This window comes from Melospiza georgiana, chromosome 3, assembly GCF_028018845.1.
Source record: "Melospiza georgiana isolate bMelGeo1 chromosome 3, bMelGeo1.pri, whole genome shotgun sequence".
In the NCBI taxonomy this organism is placed as follows: Eukaryota; Metazoa; Chordata; class Aves; order Passeriformes; family Passerellidae; genus Melospiza; species Melospiza georgiana.
In genome coordinates, this window is record NC_080432.1 from 100,660,691 (window position 1) to 100,684,944 (window position 24,254).

Consider the following 24,254-nt stretch of genomic DNA (forward strand, 5'->3'; position numbering starts at 1 on the left):
GCCCACCTGAGCTGCTCCTGCCCTTCTCTGTCAATTAAAACCATTGCCAATGGACTTCATTGCAAATGAAGATTCAGGGGGCTGGAGGGGCTTCAGGTTCTTCACCTGCACTGCAGGAATGGTCAGTAATGTAAGCAGCAGCACAGTGCAAGCTGCTGTTTGGAGCCCACTAAAGACCTCCTTTGAGGTCTTTAAGTGGTGCAAAGCCATTATGAAGTCCCTTGTCACAGGGATAAGTCTCAGCCTCACAAAAAGATTATGGAGATATGAACTTCTTATTACTGTTTGCCTTCCCACTGAAGAGTGGAGAACTGCAGCTCTCCTCTGGGTATTATGTCACTTACTCTTGCTCCTTTTGTTCCAGCATTTCCAGGAGACACAGTGGGGTGTATTTTTACTTCATGACATCAAGCTCATATTTTTTCCCTCTGCTGCAGCAGCCCTTGCAGATTTGACTGCTTCTTTGCATTTGCCTTGCCATATTTACTCTTCTGATGGCTGTCTTATACTTCTGAAAACACAGGTAAAATAAAGGCTAAAGAAAACAATTGTCACTGAAGTAACTTTTTGTTCTGAAGAATGTTTCAGAACAGGAGCAGTCTAAGGTTTTAGCAGCTTTTCATATATAAGGTATAAAGACTGCTGGGAGATGACTGGCTACCTTTTCTTCCTATTCAAGGCTCTAAAGATCACGTGAGTATTGAGTCTCTAAAGAAACATGCAGAAAGGAGTGTGCCTAGTTAGGGCTCTTGAAAAATTATAGATGAAAAATGGTTCAAAATTTATTTATTAATTTATCCTATCTGCTTATTTATCTATTTTATGAGAGTCTTCTTTTACCAATGTGTTGACAGGAAGAGGTGGAAAGGATGTGTGTTTACTGGGGATTTAGTGAGATGTTTAAACACCCAGCTTTAGAGCATGTCTAACGAACCACAGATTACCAGAGAGCACATTCTTCTTTAAGAGCAGGAAACATTTTCTGTGTTACTCTGTGTCTCCATGCCTCCCCTTCCCTTGCAGGTACATGCAGAACCAGGCTTGTGTGTGAATCACACCTTAGACAACGTGAGCCCAGCTGATGTGGCAACAGAGGGGTGTGTTGTAAACCTTGGCGTCCTCAGCAGAGCTGCTGAGAGGTTCCTCCAGCCCTGCAGTTTCTAATATTGGCCTCCTGACTTTGTCACTGTGAAACAGAGCCAGGTTATTCTTCAACAGTCAAGTCACAAACTGCACAGCCACCCTCCTGTGGCTGTCGGCTCCACGCTACTTGCTCACTGGCCATTTCTTCACAGTGCCTGATGGAAGTTTAGCATTTCAAAAGTGCAAGATGTCACTCTGATATTAGGACAGGAGAGTACTCTGTGCTTGAGGGAATGTGGGGATAGCTCAGTCCCAAACACTCAACAGGGAAAGATCAATAGTTGTGGTGAAACGCTGTTTTACAGTGCTTTTCTGTATGCTTTTGTCTTGGCATAGCACATGTGAATTATATTAATTATTTTGCTTGCTTAATAATCTCTGTGAACTCAAGTTAGTGCTACTGAGACATATAGCTATTAATTTTCATGGACTTTTTTGGTATGAGCTTTTGGGATAGAGAGGAAAAAGGAGAGAGTGAATGGGGCTGGTAACTAAAATCCATCCTGAACAATCTGCTGTGATACCAGCCCAATGTTTATTGTTATCAGAGGCAGCTGTCTGCCCTCTCTCCACACTTCTATTTGTGGATTTTTGATGGCTATAAATGGAAACACACGCTGACCAGAAATCACCACGGTGCTCCTGATACTTTTCTGTCCTGACTCTGAAAGTGCAGGGATATCTAACATGTAGTCAGGTTGAATCACTTCTGCTCAGGCTATTAGGTGGTTTTATTCCTCTGGGAAATGGAGTTAGGAAAACATGAAACCAAAGCCTCAGGAAGAGAAGCTTTAGAGGAAAAGCAAATGGTAAGATATGTTGAGAAATGTTGATATTTTAAATTTTTAAAAATCTATTTATTAGCAGGAAAAGAAATAATCCCTAGTACTATATAGGAGTATTTCCTGGCTTCCTTTAACCACTGACCTTGAAGATTAAAACTTCATTCATGTATATTAAATTAATTATGACCGTGCATTTCTGTGGATATTATGGAAATTTGTGAATTCATTTTGTGTGCATGCCAAAACTGAAATCTGGTTAAACTTTGTTATCATAACCCAAACTGATAGCTAATGTCAGTGGTTTTCTTGTATTTTTCTTAAGGGACTATATCTTTGCACATTATGTTCCATAACTTTAGATCAGTAAATGGCAGAAGAAATTACTTGTGTCTGGACTGAATCTGAAACTTACTGAAAAAAGGTGTGACCAAAACAAATTATTAAGAGAAAGTGAAAACAGTCAAAACACAGCTTATTCCTAATTAGCTGAGGCTTGCAATGCAATTTGTAATTTGCCTTGCATTGATGAGTTTTTTCCTTGAAATCACAAAAAGGGCAGTTTATTCTTGGCTTTGCAAAGCTTTGAAGAAAAGTGGTCATCACTCTTGCTAAGAAACAAATTAGCACTGAATTTTTTAGCACTTAAGTGGTGGTATTGCATTGATTTGGTTTCTTAATGGGCCAACTTTTACTCCTGTTTAATCACAATGTTGGCCTCTACCAGCCTCAGTTAAATTAGTTTTGGCAAGCTTGTGTGTTAGTTAACAGTTTTCAATACCACTTCACCAAGGGAAGTGCATTAGGAAATAAGGAAATAAGGCAGGAAATAAGGAAAGCACTAAAACTGAAAGTAAGGACCTGGTCTTATAGTACCTTTTCTTTAAAAAAACACTATCTAAAGAGTAATATCGGAAAGAGCATTGCTAAAGCTTCGTTGCTTAAGTTCTAATGGGAATATTATTTATTGTTTTAATTGTTCATTTTGTCATTAATCAATGAATTAATTCTTTAGACAGTGGCCGAATTTTCAATTTGTGGCTGATATATTAAATATAAGGAAAACATCAAAATTAAAAACAAGTATAAAATCCACTTGATCTTTAAGGAAGGTTTTGAAGGAAACCTTTGACATTTTGTTCTAGCTCATGCAAAGAGAAAATATGTAGCAATTTAATCAGCCTGTATGGTTATCTAATTGCAGACCATATCTTCATGCACAAAGAATTGAGCAGCCAACCTTAAGTAAGGCTTTTCCAGAATGCAGAGTGCTTCATTTGGAACACTAATGATCTGCTGTTGACCTTCTTTGTGTGCATCATTTACTAATTTTAAGAAGAGCAAACTGGAGCAAGCAGGGCCCCCGCTGATGGGAGCCGTGCTCACGCCCATGTCAGGTCACACTCTGTTCAGTAATTTCCAGACTCAATCCTCCCAACACGCTGAGCTGAGAGTGTCCCTGAGCAGTGGCAGGTCATGCTCCTGTGGGTGCTCGGTGAGGGGATAGAGCTGCCTTGGCTCAGGGGGTTTCACAGCACGCTGTTGACACTGGAGGAATGCTTCTGCTCTGTCCTCCCAGCCCCTTCTTCCCTGTCTCCTTCCAGCTGAGCCCCAGCCTCCTCTACTTCCCACCTCAAACTGCCTCTGCCTGTTCAGTCTCAATGCCTTTCTTTCTGTTTGCTAGATTGATTTCCCTTTGCCCCCACATTTTTTCCCTAGTTTTGCATCTCCTGGATTTTTATTGATTCTGCTCTTTACTCTTAGTTACATGCTGGTCAGGTCAACTGACTGCATGGGAGCAGTGTCAATCTGTGGTACAGATACTATTTGTACATGCTCTGGTGGATGTCTGTTCACATATTTAACTTCAGTAGAGCAAATACATACACTGTTCCATGCTCTGCTTCCAACTCCTGTGCTGCCTTTTTGTACTTCACCTCAGTTGCAAACTCTCTCTTTTGCCACGCTGGTGTCCTGATAAGTCTGCTTGTATTCCTGAATCATGAACAGCCTTGCATGTGTGAGAGGTTGTTTTCAAGGACATGATAGCTTTCCCAAATTTTCTGTGTTTCCAAGCTGCCTTCCACAGTATCCTGCTTACCATCTGTCTCCTGGATAGGCTGAAGTCAGTTTTCCTAAAGCCCAGGGTGTGTGTTTTGGTACTTGTCTTCCTCAGTTCCCCACAAGGTCTTGGCCTCACTATTTCACAGTCACTACAGCCCAGCCTGCCACTGAGTGTACACATCCGCAGCCATTTCTTCCTGGTTTGTGAATAACAGATCCAGCTGGGTGTGACACTGCTTGGCCCATCCTGTGCCCACATCAAGTAGCAGTCCTTGATGCCCTGTAGAAATTGTCTGCATTGCTTGTGAGGTGCCATAGTGCCATTTTGTTCTCTGCAGGTGTCACAAAAGCTTAAGTCTCATGTGAAAAAACCCAAACAAACCGGGTGTGCAGTCCAGATACCTTCTTGTTTAAAGATACTTTGTTGTTTAAAGAAATTGTTGTGAGGAGCGCTCTCCACTTCCTCACCCCTTCCATGGTGTCTGGAGCCCAGTCCCACTGTGATGCCACCCTCAGTGACCTCTCCTCTGATCCTGACCCACAAGCACTCACCCAGCCCTGTTGTTCAAGCTGTACAAACGGTCTCCACATTTTAGCTGCTGCTTCACACAGAGATTGTCTTCTTTTCCCTGTCTTTCTGAAGAGCCTGTGTCCCTTGCAGCACTATAGCCATGTGAGCTATCCCACCACATCTGTTATTTCTGTAATGTGGTAGTTCTATGACCTGTATATATTTGTGTGTGTAAGACCAATCTTGGGTTTGTATGCCTTGTTACAAATATTTTCTAGCTATTTTCAAAAGAACAAAGTCTATGTCATCTTGAAAATACTCTGATTGTAGCATGTCAATCAGAGACCAGTTCATGCTCAGAGTCTAACACCGAAGACAGCCTCACAGACAGTTTTATGAAGTGGTATTGTACCTTTACATTCACTGCTCACTGTGCATGAGATAAATACTATAAAATTCTCTACCACTTCAGGCTATTTCACATAATATTTGTGAAATTTATTGTTAAAGAATTCTTATCCTTTTTTCCTGGAGGAAGACTCAGCAGCCAGGATGAGAGAGTCTGAGAGTCTTTGTATGGAGCTGACTGTGAGAATGGAAGATAATGGAGGGCCCATTTTGTGAAGGGAAAATAGAATGACTCACTATAAAATAGATTGGACTAAGTAGATGGACATATGTGCCCTTTTCAGAGCTTTGATAGCTCAGAAGGACCCAATAATTCCAAAGTTTCCCTACTGAAACAATGGCTCACCTCAAAATACTCTGTTTTCATTCTGAAGTCCTCATCCTTTAATGCATATTGCCTTATTTGAATATATTTTAATTATATTTAACACTTGTTTCTTTCCTATTTGATCTCTTCTCTCCCCATGAAAAACAGCACTATTGCATTTAAAATGTTTACATTGGTATATTTAACGGGGAACATTTAGTCTTTGTACTTTAGTTTGCATTTTAAGGGTTTTTCTTTACTTTCTTCTTACATGGAGTAGCAACAAAGAACAGTTCTATAGAGAAAATAGATCAACCAAATGGATATGTGAATCAGAAAGGATGCCATGCACTCCTTAAAAGGTTAGGTTTTGAATGATAGAGTTGCAGGACTTCATTCAGAGAATTAGCTTTGTTTTTTACAAACAGTATGTGGATACAGCTTTACAGAGCAGGGCCCTTTGGATCAAACCAGTGCAAGTGAAGCAATGGTTCATCTTCGTACTCTGGTAGCAACATCAGAAGTCCTGTCAATATCAGGCCTTCTCCATGGCAGGTGTGGGAAGTAGAGATTCCTTGAAGAAGGCAGCCTGTTTCCTGAAGGGCGCTGCCTCAGGGAGCCCAGGCAGAATGAGGATAGTGACTAATGAGGTGATGGCAGGTCCTGCTTGCAGGTTTTGTTGTTGATTTAACGACTGTAAACCAGGTGAGAAGCGAGTATGAGATGGGAAGGGTTGTTTGAAAAGCAGCAGATAAGGGAGCTGGGTGGAGGCTGGTGGGATTGGCAGGGCAGGAAGCGCTGGGTACAGCTGTGCCTCCGTGGAAAGAAACCCTTCTGCCAGGTCACCCTCAGTGCCATGAGGGCTGGGGTCAGGGATGGCAGCACTCCTGGGGTCAAGGATGGCAGCACTCCTGGGGTCAAGGATGGCAGCACTGCTCCCAGGGTCAGGGATGGCAGCACTCCTGATGTCAGGGATGGCAGCACTGCTCCCAGGGTCAGGGATGGCAGCACTCCTGATGTCAGGGATGGCAGCACTCCTGGGGTCAGGGATGGCAGCACTGCTGGGGTCAGGGATGGCAGCACTGCTCCTGGGGTCAGGGATGGCAGCACTGCTCCTGGGGTCAGGGATGGCAGCACTGCTGGGGTCAGGGATGGAAGCACTGCTCCTGGGGTCAGGGATGGCAGCACTGCTGGGGTCAGGGATGGCAGCACTCCTGGGGTCAGGGATGGCAGCACTCCTGATGTCAGGGATGGCAGCACTCCTGGGGTCAGGGATGGCAGCACTGCTGGGGTCAGGGATGGCAGCACTGCTCCTGGGGTCAGGGATGGCAGCACTGCTCCTGGGGTCAGGGATGGCAGCACTCCTGGGGTCAGGGATGGAAGCACTGCTCCTGGGGTCAGGGATGGCAGCACTGCTCCTGGGCTGCTGGAGTCACTTATTTTCCAGGAGCAGGCCCCATGGGCAGGCTCTGCCGCGCTCCCTGGGTGTGCAGCAGGCAGCTGTGCTGTGGCCAGAGGCGTGCTAAGGCTCCGTGGGACGCCACAAGGAGGGAGGAGGAGCTGAGGGAAGAGTGAGTGTTTGTCCCACCTGGACAATGGGATCTTCTTTGGCACAGCAGAAATCTCCATGGCTGAGGAGCAAAGGGTAGTTTGATAATTCGGTGCTGAAGTTGGAGTATCATGCTCATTTCATGGCATAAAATTAAATAAACACAAAAGTATAGGGTCAGAGAAGGCTTTATATGAAAACATATTTAAATTATTCCTGTTTCTGTAAGAGGAAGGTTTTAGTTCTTGCTGTGGAGGGTGTGTGTGACCTCCTCTGGGAGATTTTGTCGTGCAGCTGAATTCAGGTGGGTGAGTTGACACACTTAAGATGTTTTGTGCTACTTTGTCCTGAATTACAGCAGCTCTGGCAAAAAGGGTTGCTTCAGAACAGCAACTTTCAAATAACCCAGAGCTTTGTAGATCAGGACTGAGGCTTTGCAGTTGCTACAGCAGTAAGATCCTAACGTGGTGGCAATTGCATCTTGCTGTACAGGTGTAGGAAAGTGAGCAAGGCAGAGGTCCAGCCAGAGCAGCATTTCCTCCTGCATACCTAGAGCTGCATTCCTGCCTGTGTTACTTCAGCAAGCAATCACCCAGAAGGAGGAGGAGGAGGAGGGAATTAATTGGAGCCTGCACGTAGCAGCATATTTTTAGCCCTGTTGATGTGACATTAAACAGGACAAAAGAAAGTGGGAAGCGCTGAATCTTGGTCTGCCCTTCTTTCAAATCCTGTCACGGAACAGAAATGCCATGAGGCAAGAGCTGCCTTTTCTTTAGGCTGATGCCAGTCTTGTAGAGGCACTGCTGGAGCATTTGAGGCAGGCTTTGGTTGTATCAGGGGGAAAAGAGATATCTGGGAAGGGTGTCATCAGTGCATTTTTGGTTGGAGGTTATGTGAAACGATACCATACAATATCACACAGGGGTTCAGAAGAGTAGTGCAACAGATTCCTGTAGGGTCTTGAATGTTGTGTTAAAAGAGGCTTTTCATGAACAAGTAGAAATTGCCTATTTTAATGTTTTGGGGTGAGGAAAGATAAGAACCCCTGTAACAGTTGCATCAATTGCTGCCACAAAGTCACGCAGGACAATTCAAGTGATTGAATTTTGGATGAGGCAGCAAGAAAATGCCTCATAGCAAATGTCTCAGAGTGTTAATATGGAGAGACAGCCTGTGTTGAGTAATTAAAGCAGTTCTGGGAAACAGTTCTAGACATGAAACTCTCTAGAAATCAGTTAAATAGAAATCTTTTTCTGTGGTATTTTTTGAGACTTCCCTGAGTGATACTCAGGTATAACCTGAGTGTTATAATAAGTGAGAGACCATTTCCAGAAATAAGTTTGGCTATGGAGACTGTTATTTAGAAAAAAACAATTTTTTACAAAGATTGTCCTCAGGAACCTCTGAGTTATGGGTGATACTTGTGAAGATGTTCCCTGCTGCTGCTCACACTGAAATTCAGAATGAATTCTAGGAAAAGCTCCTTCATTTGAGGTATAGTGCAGCACTGGAACAACCAGGGAATTTTTGGACTATCCACTCTGGAAAGTTTTCAGGACTTAACCATATGAAATCATGGCCTTGCTTTGGCAGTAGTCTGAAGTTGAATCCATATGCTAGAGTGGATAATTTTTGGAGGTCTCTTCCAAACATTAATTTAATTTTGAACTATACTACAGCATTTGTCATGAAACATCTTATAGCTTTTCCCATCTGCAAATCTTCTCACATGTTTAGTATGGATACACAATGAGACTGGGCTTGTCATTAAGGCATCCTCATTCCAACATTTTAAGCCTAATGTTTTCAATTCACTCTTTGAATTCTGAAAGCAGTCAATAATAGAGTGGCAGCATTAAATCTTTTGCTTTTGTATGACTTCCTGAAAATAGAGATTTTTGTGGTTTAACCCCAGACAGCAATTAAGTACCACACAGTTGCACCCTCCTGCCCCTTTCCCACCCCACATTGTAGAGGAGAATAAAAAAAAACTGTAGAACTTGTGGGCTGAGATAAAACCAGTTTTTATCTATTTAATAAGTTTTATCTGTTTAACAAGTTTAGTAATTGAAACAAAATGAAACAATAATTGTAATTATAATGACAATAATGAAACAGAGAAATAGAGAGGAATAAAAGCTAACAAAGCTTTTATACACAATACAATTGCTCATCAGCTGCTGACCAATGCCCAGCCTGTATCTGACCAGCAATGAGCTTCACCTGACTGGCTCCTCCCAGTTCATATACTGGGCATGGTGTTCCATGACATGACATAGCTTTGCCTGGTTCAGGTCAGCTCTCGTGTACCTGCTCCCTGGCAAGCAAGGGAAAGTGAGAAGTCCTTGATTTAGAGTAAACCCTAGTTGGGAAACACTGAAGCATCAGTGTGTTACTAAGACCTGTATCCCAGCTGAAACCAGCACAAACCACTTGATAATGTACAGAATAAAAAGAGAGGAGTGGTTAATGAAAGGGATAAAGAAGGCAGATGTTAATGAAGCTGGGCTTGGAGGACAACATGCATGTGGTGTCCCACATTCCTCCCTAAGGGGAGGGGGCACCCAGGATTCATAGGTGCCTGTGGTCAAAAAGGAACGACAAAAGTCAGAGGGTCTACAAAAATTTGCAAAGTTTTATTAGTAAATTATACACATGGCAGGGCAAACTGGAGCGTTAGTCCCTTATGATATAAACACACTGAAGTGGATTTTGAGTAAGGAGTAGGGTGAAAGAGGAAGGAGAGAATAAAGATAGGGAGAAAGAAGAAAGAAATATCGCCAGTCCTGGCTCCAGCATCAATCCTGCTGATGGGTGCTCAGGGTCCTGGGTCACATGTGTGCCTAGGTTTTGTGGGGCTATGTTTTTATTGATACTTTTTGCCTGTTCTGGAGCTAAGTGTCTCCCTTTCTGTGCAAATTAGTTGTCATATGCAGTTCATTCTTCTAGATCCTTCTGGAAACAGGTTGGAGGGCATTGGGAGTCCTTGGTGGTCTTGGTCCCCCTCTCCTGGGTTGGCCTTTTGTTGGCAGCCCATTCCTGCTTCTAGACCTCATTCCAATACTTGTGCTGTGCTGTGTTTGCTTATCTCCTGAAACCAGACCAAGGACATTTATCCCACAAAAGTGCTGCCCTACCTCAGTCTGGGCTGCTTCTCCAGTCCCATTAAGTGAGGCATCAAGCCTCCCTTTAAGTGATGGTTGCTTATTTTCATATCTCCTTGAGAGGAAGATTCCACTGGACAAGGAGAAGCTGGAGGGCAGCCTATATTTCACTTTTTAAGCATGTGGTCTGCTGCACTGAGGTTAGCAAAGGCAGGCTGAAGAAACACAAACTGTGTGGAATGAGTTTGCTCCAGACGGATGATGAGGCACTGGTGAGTACCTGCCACTTCCTGACAGGATGGAAAATGCAGCCATGCCTGCTGCTCCTTAGTTTCTAGGGCCACCAAAACCTTTCCTTTCTCTTGCTGCTCCTTCAGAGCCCTACCCTAATCCATAAGTTCTCTGTGCCAAGGGAGCAGAGCTTCAGCTCTTGACTGAACATGAAGGTCCTGCAGGAAACCTCTGTGCATTTAATACTTCATTTTTGAGAGTTAGCTGCTACCTTTTTTGAAAGAACTGATGGTGACCTGTAGTACATATTGCAAAATAATTTCTGCTGAAAATTTTACTATATTAGTACCTTCCTGGTAACAAAGATCCATTCTTGAGGAAAAAGGATAAAAGCAAATTTGCTGAATGTCAGTGAAAAATTAATTTAGCTCAACCACTTTTAATTTGTTCAGGGTTCTCAAAAGTAGAAAGTAACTGGTTGAAGCTTTTCCTGTCTTCAATTGTACACAAATGAATGTATTCATACCCCAGAACTGACAGAAAACCCTGAAGCAATTTCACATTTTTCTCTATGAGACAAAAAGTGAATCATTGCCATTCTCTCTTTGCTGTTTCATGTTTCTTGTTCTTGAAGAACAAATTGGAAACCAAACATGGGAAAATTATAGTGTTTTATAAATGTTATGTTTTCAAATCATGTGAAATGAACCAATGGATTTGCTTTAAACATTTAAAACTGAAGATTCAGGGAAGAGCCATCAAAAGTTGTTCCCCTGTTGAATAGATTTTAAATTGTTTTTATAGAAACTCCATGCATCTCATAAAATGTTACTGACAGTACATTTATCACCATTTTACTCCTTGGAAATACACCTGTTGGTGATGATAAAAAGAATGTTTGAAAAACATCATTAGATTTTTCAGCCTTAGGCAAGAATTAAATGGTTTAATATACTTTTTTAGTAAATACACTTTGGAACAAATCCAGATCAAACCTGAAACATCAACTTTGTTAAGTGATAATCAAACAAAGAGTAATTCTTAGCAAAGCTCCTCTCAGTTCTTTAAGTCTGAGACAACAAAAGCAAAATGCAAAGTATCTGTATTTGAAATTCCAGCAGAGGAAAGGGCATGATTTGTCTTTCTCTCTACTTTTCTTTTATAGACCATGTTTTCACTAATGTGACAGAACAGATCTCAGTTAAAAATACATCAGCTTTCCTTACAGCAGTCTCATTAACAATCTTTTAGGTGAATTGACACCGATATTTACATATTTTAAAAAATCCAACGAAAATGTCAGGGTTTTTTTTTTTTGGGAGAGAAGTAGCTAAATCTAACAAGAAAGATTTCCTTTTTTAAATTTCATTTTATTCTTAATAACAATATATTCTAGTTTACAGTGTATTTTTCTGAGAAATAAAGTGTATGTTCTGAAGGATTATAATGATAAACGATTCATGTAATGGTTTTCAGCTCCTTCCCGGTTTCTAAGTCTTAAAAGAAGAAGTCAGGGCTGTGCACCTCCAACCTTGCCAATGACTCGTGGTGACACAGTGCTGCATCATGTGATGGATGGCCTGGGGTTTTCAGAGGCTCCAGAGCACTTTAAAGTTTGGGAAAATTGATTATCAGAGCAAATTTAATTTTCACTTTGTTTTATTTGCTTTGTTTTATTCATAAGTGTTATGATAAAAGTATCTATAACAGGATTACAGGCTATTTCTTTGTTCTCCAGTGGTGATTTTGCTTAGGAATCACCATGACCAGCTACATCAGGATACAATGGGATCTGAAAGAGAGTAGTTACCCACAGTGGTATTGTAAGTAAAATGCTGTAAAATAAAACCTAGTATTTGATCCTTCTCTTTCCAATTGAATATTTTTTGCATTTTTTCAGAATGTGCTTCTTGAGATATGTAGAAAATCTAAGTCAAATGGCTGAGGTGTCTAAAGAAAGGGAAAGTTGTAATTTTCACCCTTCCACATAATGACAATCAAAGGGATGTGTCCAGAAAATGGTTCTGCATACTGAAAAGTGCTCTCAGAAATTATCCCCTGGCAGAAGTGTGTGGGTAACACTCTCCAAATTATTAGGGACAATTTAAACCAGTTTCTTAAAATCAGCTAAATTTGCAGATATTAGTCATTTGTCATTTTTAAGAAGTGCTAATGATCAGACTGCATGACTTCTAGGAGTACTGCCTCTATGAAGTGCTCAAGTACTGCAGATAGGAGTGTCATGTAAAAGTATGGAAATAATTGTCATGGTGCTCTGGGCAGTGTATGTCTTGGGAGGGGTGTGAGATTGAGATTAGGCTTTGCAGAAATAGGATATGCTTTGACACATGCTGAATTTCATAATATCCTCTGGTGTAGCAACTTCTATGTTATTACATATTCCTCCAAATTCAAATTATTTGAAATAATAATTGACCCCAGTATTCTAAAGGAGTCTCTGCTGTTCCTATGCTGGAGTTTCTTGATAGGAAACTCTATTAAGAACAGAAGTACTTATATACTGTTATATTTACTGTGTATTGTAGATTTCCTGTAAAATATTATTTGTCTGTGAAATGGTATATTAATTAGAATTTTCTAATTAATGTTCTTTTGTTCTGTTTTTATTACTATTTCTCATGCAAGATCTTACAGGTTTAGTTGTTCCTTCATTAATGCAGGAGAGAGTTGCCTTTTTTTCAGATTTCTTAAACAAGAACAATTTGTTCCAAGAATGGAATTCTATTTGAAAGAATGGCTTTTGTGTAAAGCATAAATAGTTACAGTAGTTATCTCACTGAGCTGTCTCAGGGTGGCAGTGATTTGGTTTGATAGTTGTTTGTCTTCCTTTGTGATTGTCTTATATTGTAGCTACCCTCTTTTTGATGTCTGTGAGAGGGTACAATTCTAAACAATATCCAGCATGTGGAGTCCAAGAATTTATCAAATTTTAATCACATGTAAATGATTTAGAGGGCTAGTCATGGACATAAAAACTATTATATATAAAATAAATTTGTTTATATAAAAGCAGATAGCCACTTTCAATCAATGTGTGAGTGAGCAGATGATGATTTTCAAGTAAATCTGTTGTCACTTACTTGTGTATGTCTTGCAAATAGACTACATGTTATGTAAAGTGATGATCTGTAGCATGCATGAAACACTGCCCTGCAGTAGAACAGATGCCAAACAATGAAGAGCAGTGCTTTTGTATTTGCAGGTGTGGGACAGAATTTGCAGCATAAAGTGTGAAGGGAGTTGATAAGCTGTTTTGTAAAACCAGCTTTCACTTTTGAAGCAGAATGCAGAGGTATTTTTAGCATTATTGGATGTTTCTGAGTTCAGTGCATCAGCTTTTCCTCTGGAAAGAAGAGACCAGAACTTGTTCAGAGTGTGACTGTGCCTGCTCTGAGAGAATCGGGCCATTCTGGGAAGTACCCTGCCAAATATTCTTTTTTTCATCTGGGAAGTGGAGGAAATTGTGAGAGGGATTTGAGTACTGCAGCTTAGTGAACATAAAAGGAATCAGATAATATTTGAATTCCAAATGATTGCTTTGGAAACCAGTGGAGAATCAAAATCATTGCATAAATATTAATAATATTTGCATCATCATTAGCATTACTAACATTGTGATTTTCTGTGATGCATGTTGCAATTTCACCCATGAATCATCTACATCAGGGCCTTTTAGCTCAAGGTTAGGAGTTGCCAATGACTACTCATCTGCAGAACACTTATATACTAAATTCTTCATATGAGTTCTTTGCAAATGTCTTTCTAGTTAAGATTTTTGCTTTAAGCTGCTTTTGAATATGTAGAAAAGGCATAAATTCAAGTGATCTTGAAGCAATCTTCAGAAGACTATGACCAACTTATTTCTTCCCATCTGATGCATGAATAAACATCCCAAACTGTTATATTCTTGAATTCAACAAATGGTTCTCTAATTAAATATGTGTAATTAAAAATATGTAGATTTCATGAACAGAAATTATTTCTATAATTTAAAATGTTTTTGTGCTAGAAAATGAGGCATGTTATAAAGCAGTTTTAATGAAGTTTTAAAACCATAATGATATAATTAGTTTAAAATGTTTTCTGTGCTGTTACTTTCATTTCAGAGGAATGAACATATCTGACAGAAAAATAATCAGAAAGTACATTTATGTCTATTAGCTGTGTGCTGAAATCAGTTATTTAGAATTCCACTGAAGTGACTGGCTAGGTATTACGTTGAATGGCAAGTACTCGAGCTGCTTGGGACCATTAACCAACAAAGAAATTGAAAGGCATTTTTAAACTTTTTAAATAGATGCAGATCAATGAATTATATCTCAGTGAAGTTTATTTGCACCAGCCAGTTACTTTTCAAATTTGTTTTATTATGTTATCACCTCCTAATTTCCCATTTTTGGCTGTTATTGTGGTGTGCCATCCCTGCCTGTCCTCCCCCAGCTGAGCAGCAGCATTCCCCTGCCAGAAATGCCTCTGGTGCTGGGTTTTGTAATGTGGATTTTCCTGAGCACTGCTGCTGCCTGTCAGGAGATGTGGTCTGGGGCACCTGAGTAACGAACCCCAGTCTGGGTTTGGTGTGAGATGAGCACCCAGGTGGATGCTGAGCTGAGCCAAGGCAGTGACAGCTCTGCATAAGCAGCAATGGTAGCCTGGGTGCCTGAGGATGCTTTATCCCCATATTTAGGCACATGTGAGTTTACAGGTGTGGAAGAGGCATGAGCACTGAATGGAGGAGGAGTAGGGGCTGAAAAGTTGAACCTGAGAGAAGCATAAATGCTATTTTGAGTTGCTAGATCTGTTTTGGTGGGGAGCTTCAGCACTTCATTGTTTCCTGAAGCAATGGGACTTAACAAAAGCACTTTACTCTTTGCTGCATATGCCAGTAAAATCAGTGCTGCAGGGAAAAGTACTGGTGAAGGAAGAAGTGGGGTGAATCTGGGGGGCTCTCTGCACTCGCTGGTGCTGTGGCAAAATGTGGCATGCACCACAAACATTTTTAGTACTGCACGCCATAGACATGGTTGTAATACACACCAATTCAACAAAACTTGAGAAGAAAGCTGATAATAAGACAGGAGAGGCAGGGAGTCCTAAAAATTATTAAAAGAAGGTGGAAAAAAAGTAATAAAAGTAATTCTCCCTGAAATGGGAGAATCGAAAGAAAAGGGAAAAAAGGTAATTACTTTTAAAAAATGAAGTTAAAAAAGCATACAAGATGGTGGGAGTGAAAATTAAATAGATATGTGCGAATGAAAGAAGTTCACGAAATGTGGGAATAGAGATGGAGAAAAAAAAATAGGGGATGTGTTGGGCTGAATTTTCAGCAAGCTTATCTTTTAATAATTGATGTGTGACTAGCTTTATTTTATTTGTCAATGTAATAATTCCATCATTTGTACCTACTATTAAGTTTCCTCACACTTTTGGTGAATAACTGTGTAGAATGCACAGATTACTTGGGAGAACACCTGTAAATATCTTCTAAGTTATGGCTCAACAGCAGAAACTCCCTCTGCTGATGTGTTTATAGCAACCCTTTGAATTTGTAAAGGGATTCTCCCAACATCTGTTAATTCCCCACTAGACACTTAGAAGCCTCTTCCATGAAAAAGTTTAGTTGTGTTTTTTCACATGTTACAGGATAAAGGATTTCAGTAAGGAGACTAAAACCTTGTTGCATTTTTCTTGCTGGCTTCATCAGCACAGTTTTCCACGTGGGTTGATGCTGATACTAGGGAAAAACCCTCTTTTCCTTCTGTACAAACATGTTTTGCCATTGATTTCCATACCTCAGCCCTGCTGAGCTGTAATCAAGATTTTCCTCCTTTCCCTCCAGCACTTCATATAAAGCACTCGACTGCACTTGTAACTCAGTCTTAACCAATTGTTTTTGTGCTGATCTATAGAAATAGATGTAGATAGGTATACAGAAGATTTTATATCCTGCAACTGCTGTATAACTAGAAGACATATTTCTGCTCAGGAAGCTGGGAGTGATAGTTTGCATCATATCTTAAAGTGAGAATGCTTCAGCTCTTTTCTTGATTTATTTTGCTATTATTATTTCTATGGTTAATATCTCTCCAGCATTGCAGACAATCCTCCTTTGCTGCTACTCTTTCAGTGCCTTCTCACTCGACAGCACTAGGCAATGTGTCACATCTTTGGTTGGCCTCTTGCTCTCCCGTATTTTCTGAAGTGTTTACAGGATTTGTGGCGCTCCTGCTCGCTGCACTCCAGGCATGTGAGGCAGCTCACAGGCTCTGCTCCAGCCTGGCAGCAGCTTTGGGCATGATAACAAGAACTGTCCTTTTACAGCTTCGCAGTGCTCTGCAGTCCCATGGTTGGTTCTTTATTTGAGTCTACAGATAACCTTGTATTTTTTCAGCATTAGGGAGCCTGAAGTAATATCAGATAACATAAATTAGATGGTGCGGTTGCCCTTGTTGTTTGTGGGCTCTTACAAGATTCTGTTTGGGTTCCTTTATTTTCATTTTGGTTGTCTTCTGTCACTTGCAGGAGCAACAGATTGAGTGCTATTAATTTCTGACAAATTATTTATTTTTTTGGCATCTGGTTGGCACCTGTTTCTCTCTGATAAATACTTAGGGCTATGACTTTGTGTGGATCTGTGCACACATTTCATTAGCAGCACTCCTCCACTGATTTTGTTTGGATTGCTTCTGTGATTTACTATCCATAGGGAATGGAGTTTGCAGTTGAAAAATTTGATAACTCCATGAAAATTATTGTTGTAAGCACTGTGTGTCTGGCTGCTAATGCTGAGATGAATGTAAGCACTGACTGTGTGTCCCTTTAGGAAAAACACTTGCACTGTTAATTGCCAGTGCTCAGCTTCATGTGGCTCCTTTTCTACAAATACAGCCAGCTTTGATTATATACCATTTTGATTTGATTGAAAAAAACAGCAACAAGACCCCAAACACTACAGATTTTTTTTAAAGCTTACCAGAATGCAGGTATTCTGGTAAGAATGCAGGTTTATTCAGACAGCTGGCTTGCATCCTGATAGAGTCCCTGTTCTGCCTGTTATTATGGGCTCTCTGTACAGGCTTGGCTGCAATAAACATAGGTAAAATTTGAGGGGAAGCCTTCAAACACACACAAGCCTTTTTTTTTTTTTTAAGGGTTTTCTTGGAAACACTTGTATCTATTTCCTGGTCTTAGCAGCATTTAATAGTCCTAGGGTGTGTGTGTGTGTATCTATTTCTACACAGTTCTAAAATAACTAATGTACATTGAGTGTACTGGAAAATAATAGTAATTATTTTTTCTTTGAACCAGAATGGGATGAAGGGAATGGTAGTTATTTAGTGCAAAAAAAAAATATTCCTGTGTTTATTTGGATTTTTTTTTTTTTGTAGAGTGGATTTAAAAGTGCTCAGAAGAAATTGAATTAGCATAATATGACAGGTTTTCTTCCCTAACATAATTCTTTCAGTCACGAAGGAGATTTATTTAATATAAGGGATATGTGTCTCCTTCAGCTTGGCATAAGAGTTCATATTTGGTAATGCATAGCAGCAGTTATTGCTGAAATACAGTAGTTAGACTGATGGCTAATTTAAAAGTAGAAGGAAAATGAGATGTTTGGATAGAAGGAAAAAGAATGTCATATGTAAAATACTTTTTATCATAAACATGTCAGAGCTTATTTTGTGTTGCAATGACAGATCACTACTGAGTTCCAAAATAATACTTGGAAATCCCCATGTGTCTGATTCTTCAGAAAACAGGGTTTAAGAAGAGAGTTTTGAGCCCTGGTTTGGTGTTTCACTGTCATAGAAAATAAGGGACAAGAGACAATGTAGTAAAAAGAAACATTGCAAAAAGCAACCTTGTCTCTTACTGTTTGCGTTCTCCCCAAAAAAGATGGAGGTAAAAATTCAATTAGCAGCATTAGTCACAGGCTAAGATTTGAGTTCCCCAGAAAAACACTCTGCAGTCAAGTTCTGCTGCTATTTTTAGCAATTTTTCAGCTTTGCTCGAAAGGATGGAAGATGAGACCACTGCTGGTGAGTCACGTTGATGACAGAATGGATAATATCAAGTAGGTGTTTGGCTCCAACACCAACTCTCCTCACCAGTAAATATCTCTACTGAAATAATGTGTCAGGAATGGGGCATTGGACCAAGCACAAATGTTTTGAAGTAATATTGTGAAGGCAGATAAGGTGATGGCTTGCATTTTTTGTTTGTGCTTTGGGTGCTTCCTGGAGTAAAACCGAGGCTTAACCTGCATTTGGTCATCCTGGAAAAGAATGGTATGAGTGAGGTAGGACTATCATGTTCCGTGCTTGGCTCATTGCTGTAAGAACAGTGTTGGCAGTGTGAGGTCAGGAAACAGGAATGGATGACTGAATTTGAGATCCAGTACATCTAGCTCAGAGTCCTGTCCTCAGCTGTTACTTGAGGTTCATGTTTATCATAAAAAAGGCCTAGTGAAAAGGATAGATATTCCTGTGTCTTCCTGTTCCCCTGAGCTTAGTGTCAGTGAGTGGATCTGTACATTGTGGATATATTTTCTTGGGTTTTGATCTCTTTTTCTTTTTGGCATCTGGAACTTCCTGATGCAGCAAGTTTCATAAAAATTATGTGTTATGTGAGCTGACACTCTTGTTTGTATGATAAATTCATGTGGTGCCTCATGGCAATTTTGTTCTTATCCCAAGAATCCATGACACTGTAGTAGAAACTTAGCTTTATACAGACTTGTTTTTCTATACAATATTATAGTAGTCATAGTCTTGTTCTAAGTACCCACTAGCTCATATTTACAGGGAACCTTGTGCTTGAATGGTCCAACTAATGTTGCTTAGACAGGAATCATATCCCCTCCTTGAGATGTCTATAATGTACATCTGAGTGAGAAAATAATCTGATTTTTTTTGGTATCACCTAAAAAAAAAAAGAGACTGTGATTAATCTGACCCATATTAAACATTTACCTTTGAGTATAATGGACTGCATCTCAGAAGTGCCAATTCCTCTCTTTTGTATATAGAGACAACATGGCTTAGATGTAGATTTCTGTTCTGGACACCTCTGCATTTGGTCAGATGAATATTGCTTTTGGGGATGTCATTCACTCTGGAAGAAGAAATATACATTATCCCGGGGAAAAAACTGCTTTATGAATCATTCACCATATAATAAGCTGGTAAAATGCATTTTACTTGCTGTCCTACCTCAGACACTCTTTGAGCAAGTGGTAGCCAGACCCTTTGGCACTAGCTAAGATGCTTTTGGAGTACAGAAGGAAATAGCAAAGGAGATTTTATACAATGAATACTCTTTAGCAGGGTTTTTTTCCTTAATGCCTGACATCATGGTGTGCCCGCAATTTTTTCTTTTTGGTGAAATTGTTTGTAATCTCAAGAGAGCCCATTCCTTGGATGATGTGCTTCATTTAGATTGTGAAGAGGGTTCCCAGCACAGCGTCTCTTCAAAGGTCACCCAGAACATTTTGATTAATGCTATCTTGTGTCTGTTTGGCAGCTAGCAAAAGGGAGAAAAAGAAAACAGACAAAAAAAGCAAGGCAAGGTGAAATAACCACTTTGCTCCTTTAACTAAAGCAAGGTGGCAGATAAATGTTATCTTCACAAGCACATGGTGTGCAGTGTGCTGAGGAATAAGAGATGATCCCAGGGCCAAGGGAAGAGGAGAGCTGGTCTCTGCACCTGGGAGATAGTGAGCCTCAGCTTGCAGGTGCCTTGCTGGTGTGCCTTTAGTTAAGAGCTTGCCATCTTAAATCAGTTCCAAACATTTGATCTCCCTGAAGGCTGAGGGATCTGTGGCTGCCACACTGAACACTGGCACAAACACGCTGCCTGCCGATTGATGTTGCCCTTCTGATGTCAAGTCTTTCCTGCTCCTGATGCCAAATCCATAGAGTTTGATTCCACTAGGTCTGTCTGGAAACTGTATGTTGATCTTAACCATTTTCTAATAGGAAAATACCAGAGAAAAAATTTATTCAAAGACATAAACAGCCCTAGACCGAGCCACCTAAGTAAGCTTCAAGAACCTCTAGCATTTGCCTTACCCTGGTTAAGCAGTTTCTATAACTAACAGCAAATGATATTTAGTTCCTAGTTGTGCTTTCTGGCATTCTAGCACTAAGCTTTCCTCAAAAAAAAAAAAAAAAAAAAAAACAAAAAAAAAAAAAAAAAAAAAAAAACAAAAAAACTAAACCAAAAAAGAACTTTGGACCTATTTCTTAATATTTCTGACATTCCAGCATTCATTCCCAGTACAATTTCAGGTGCCAGCATGATATTTCAATGCAGATATTGCAAAGAAAGTATCAGAGTACTGTTTAAATTTTATTCAAGACCTATGCTATGAACTTTGGATGTGGCAGGCAGGCTCTAAGTGTTTGAGACCTACAAAAAATTTCAATATTTTAGTTGTCTTCAGAAATAATTGAAGAGGAGAGAGTAGGTAGACCCTAGGTTAAGTCCCTTTTCTCCTACTAATTTAGTGTCTGACCTTGCCTCAATTATGTGATTTTCATTCCCCTAAATCAGTAATTTAGAAATTCTTATTTTGGCTAACAAGGCTAATCAGTAGGCTGAGATTCATCTCTCCTGAATTTAGACAACTGCATTTACATCTGAAGAGCTTGTCCAGGTAGGGACTTCTGGGGCATTATTCTCTGATGTAGTTTAGATGCCTGTCTTCACTCTAAGTGTCTAATCTCTCTCCTTTGGTCATAATGGAGCCTTGAACAAGCTCACATGTAGATTTGGTAAATACCTATGTTTCCTTAATTGTCTGTATAGGAAACATCCCTTGTAAGTTTGCAGAAACTTTGGCTTTTCATATTATTGCAATGCTATTTTTTCTGTTAAAATGAATTAATTTAATTCAATTTAATTGCTCAGAGTTATATTTGATGTGGAACAGAGGTATCAGCAGGCACAGCAAAACTTTAGATGTGAATTTCAAGATATACACAAGTGAAAATACAGGGAAAATGCGGACTGAAATCTGGGCACAGTCCCAAGAAACAGCCACTGGCATTCCTACTCCTGTGGAAAGTGTTAGGCTATATTAAGGACCACTGTTTTTGATTGATAGCAGAGGGGATTCCAGTCTGGAAAAATATTTTCAGCATGTTAAGTATGTCAGGCATTTATTATCTTACACACTCTTATCTTTTCTTTATGTTTTCTGAAGCTATTTCTTCCCTCAACCTCTTTTGATATCCTACTACATCCTGCATGTTCTTTCTGGTACATTGGGCAGGGCTCTGCTCATGTTTCTCTCTAGAACAATAAAGGATCAAATGGTCAGAAGAGCATTCAATTCAATACTGTTAATTATGTGAAATTAAGTACGGCAGTTTCCAAGTTGTAATAACCACAACTCCTTCCTCTTAGGGAATGTTGCCATTTAGACATCACCACTGCAGGGGGATTGATCCACAAGGCTTGTAGATTCCTTTATTGAATTGTCAAACAGAATAGTCCTGGAAGGTTACTCTCCTTGCTGTGTTTGTGAATTCAGGACAGTCTCTGATTTAGTAGTTACTAGTCAGGAAAGAAAAAATTGTGAAGGGACATCACATGTCCTGAGAGAGGGCAATCACACCCACAGAAAAAAAATGGCTGTAGGATAAATGTAATTATCTGTATTTTCCTTGGCAACTCTGTTGTGTTTTGGGAAAATAGAATTAAGAAATGTGGAGAAAAAAAAATCTGCTAACGGGATGATTTACATATACTTAATAAATGCTTTTCACCCAGTATTCATTTGTTAGAAGGAGATGGAAATTATTTAACTACTGTGTATTCACTGATCATCATAGATACAGTCAGTGTATCTGCCCTCAAATAATAAATGAAAACTTCACTTAGACTGCAGAGAACTTTTCTATACCTTTGTCATGAAAGTACAAGGCAGAAACATGTGGAAATATCCCACTTCCATTGCTTGAATTTTGGTTAATTTCAGAGTGTAAATACTCTGTTGAGTATGAATTAAAGCAGTAAAATTATGCAGGAACTCTGCAAAAATTCTTGCAAGAATTAACTGAAATTATAGCAACAGATGAACCAGTTGATTGTTCTCATCTAGCTTTCTATTTCTGTTAGAAAATCATAATGCAGAAAAATTCGGTTCTAGGGAAAAATGCCTTGCGATATAAAATCTTTAAAGACAAAACAGGTTTTCTCATTTAAACAAGAGTGACTTTACAAAGGACACTCTGTCTACAAAGAAAGAAGGACATTTGTAGGAAGAGAGAGGATTGTTATTGGAGTGATACATTTGTACCTATAGCCATGTAGTGACACAGACAGAAATTAAATCCAGGATATTATCAAAGGTACTGACCATGGTACCCATAGCAGGTAAACGCACTTAGTACCTGTTTGACTAAACCAGATACTCTGACTCATTGCCCCTGGTGTCAGATTAACCCAATTTCCTTTGTGCTTGCACTTACTGGACTGAAATCAGAAATCTTTGGCAGTAGTTTTTTGAAATTATTTTTTCTTAGGCTCTTTTGTCCAAGAAAACTTAATTCTCAAGGGAAAAATTCTACATTGCCTAAGGTAAAGCAAAAATCTGAACTGTTGAACTAAGGAGACAAAGAACATTACTTGCAGACAAGGAGTTGGGCTGGAGGAGAGCTGGAAAAGAGCTGCTGCTCTTTCTCTCAGTCACATTGCTCACTGGATTGCTCCTCTTCAAATCAAGCAGGCTTAACTGAGCAGTTTCCTGAAGCTGAGTAGTATGAAGTGGAAATAAGTATATATAAAACTGTTAGCCTCAGTCTGCTATAATCAGAATTGGCTACGCCCCCCAAAAAAAAGAAAAAAAAAAAAGAAAGTGGTCAAGAATAAAAGAAAAAAAAAATGGTCAGCCAGTTTTACTGACACTTGATGTGGTTATTGCAGGCTCTCTAGAAGATGCTGTAGCTCCACTTGACCCCAGACATGCATGAGACCATGGAGCTGGCTGCCTTCTCTTTGTTGTGGGGCCCTCCCCTGCATTTGTAAAACGATGCCCACATTTGCTTCACTTAAGCCCCAGAGGGGTGTCTTGGAGGGACATCTTAAGTTTTGTCTCCCATCCCACCACCGAGCCCGCTGTTCTAAAGGTACTGTAAGTCTTAAGAGAGAAGGAAACATCAGCCCTGAGACAGAGCACTCCAAATTTCTGTAGATTATGTAGATTAGTCCAAGAGATAGTGCAATATAATGGCATGTAGATTATTTTCAGCTCATTTGGTCTAAAACAAATCTGGTCTCTTCCTAATTATTTTCCAGATTTATACCACAATTCTTGAGCTAGAGATGACAGAAGACAAAAAAATTAAATGGCTCTTACTGACCATATTTGCCAGCTAGCTTACAGTGCAGAGCTAGGAAGAAGTCTCCTTTTCCAGGAACAGAGATGAAAAGCTTTTCCCACCCAGAATAAGATTTAGACATAATTCAAACATCTCAGTCGAAATTCTGGAAAAGCAATATTTAGTTCAATTCAAGTAATGGGCTTTCAAGGTTTTCATATATGAAAATTTCCCCAGCACATCCATTTCAGCTTCAATGGCTCCATTTTACAGTATATTCTGAGTATTTTGGTGCTGGTCTGTAACCATATCTCTATCCCAAATGCAGAAAGCAGAAGTTATTTTGATAAGTCCTTTGTTACTGTGAATTTGATATGAGCCCCCCCTCACAGAATAGAGATCCACAGGGTGGTCATTTCTGTTAAATACAAAGGGAAAGGGAAAAGAATAATAATTGTCCCCTTTCAGAAGGCATCCTACTGGAGTGGCACAGGGGAATGTGGGTGCCTCCAGCATCCTGGAGACCCAGTCTTTAAATAATTTCTTTAAACCCACCTAAAGATGCATCCAGCCCCCAAATCTCATGCTCTATTAATAATGTCCCTTTATTATTGGTGGCCAATAAGCAATCATAAAGACTGAATATTTTCTGAATATAAAGCAGTGTAATAGAAGAGGGAATGAGCATTTCCTGTTGCAAGAATGGCCTCTTGCCTGGTGGTTGGGGAATACATGGCTTTAAGTTTCTTCAGGCAGACTTTATTCAGAAAGCTGGTTTGCAAAGGAAAACCAACTGCCTGTACTACACACCC

The 24,254-nt window shown here is 39.9% G+C and overlaps 1 protein-coding gene across 1 annotated transcript in view; it reads left to right on the plus strand.

The window, feature by feature from the left end:
• The first annotated feature begins 1,889 nt into the window (after window positions 1-1,889).
• The window catches only part of MLIP (muscular LMNA interacting protein), a 104,414-nt gene continuing 82,049 nt past the window's right edge, over window positions 1,890-24,254 (plus strand). The window contains exon 1 of the mRNA XM_058020921.1: window positions 1,890-1,952. Coding sequence (XP_057876904.1) covers window positions 1,890-1,952 — 63 coding nt within the window. The remainder of the gene's footprint in view (window positions 1,953-24,254) is intronic.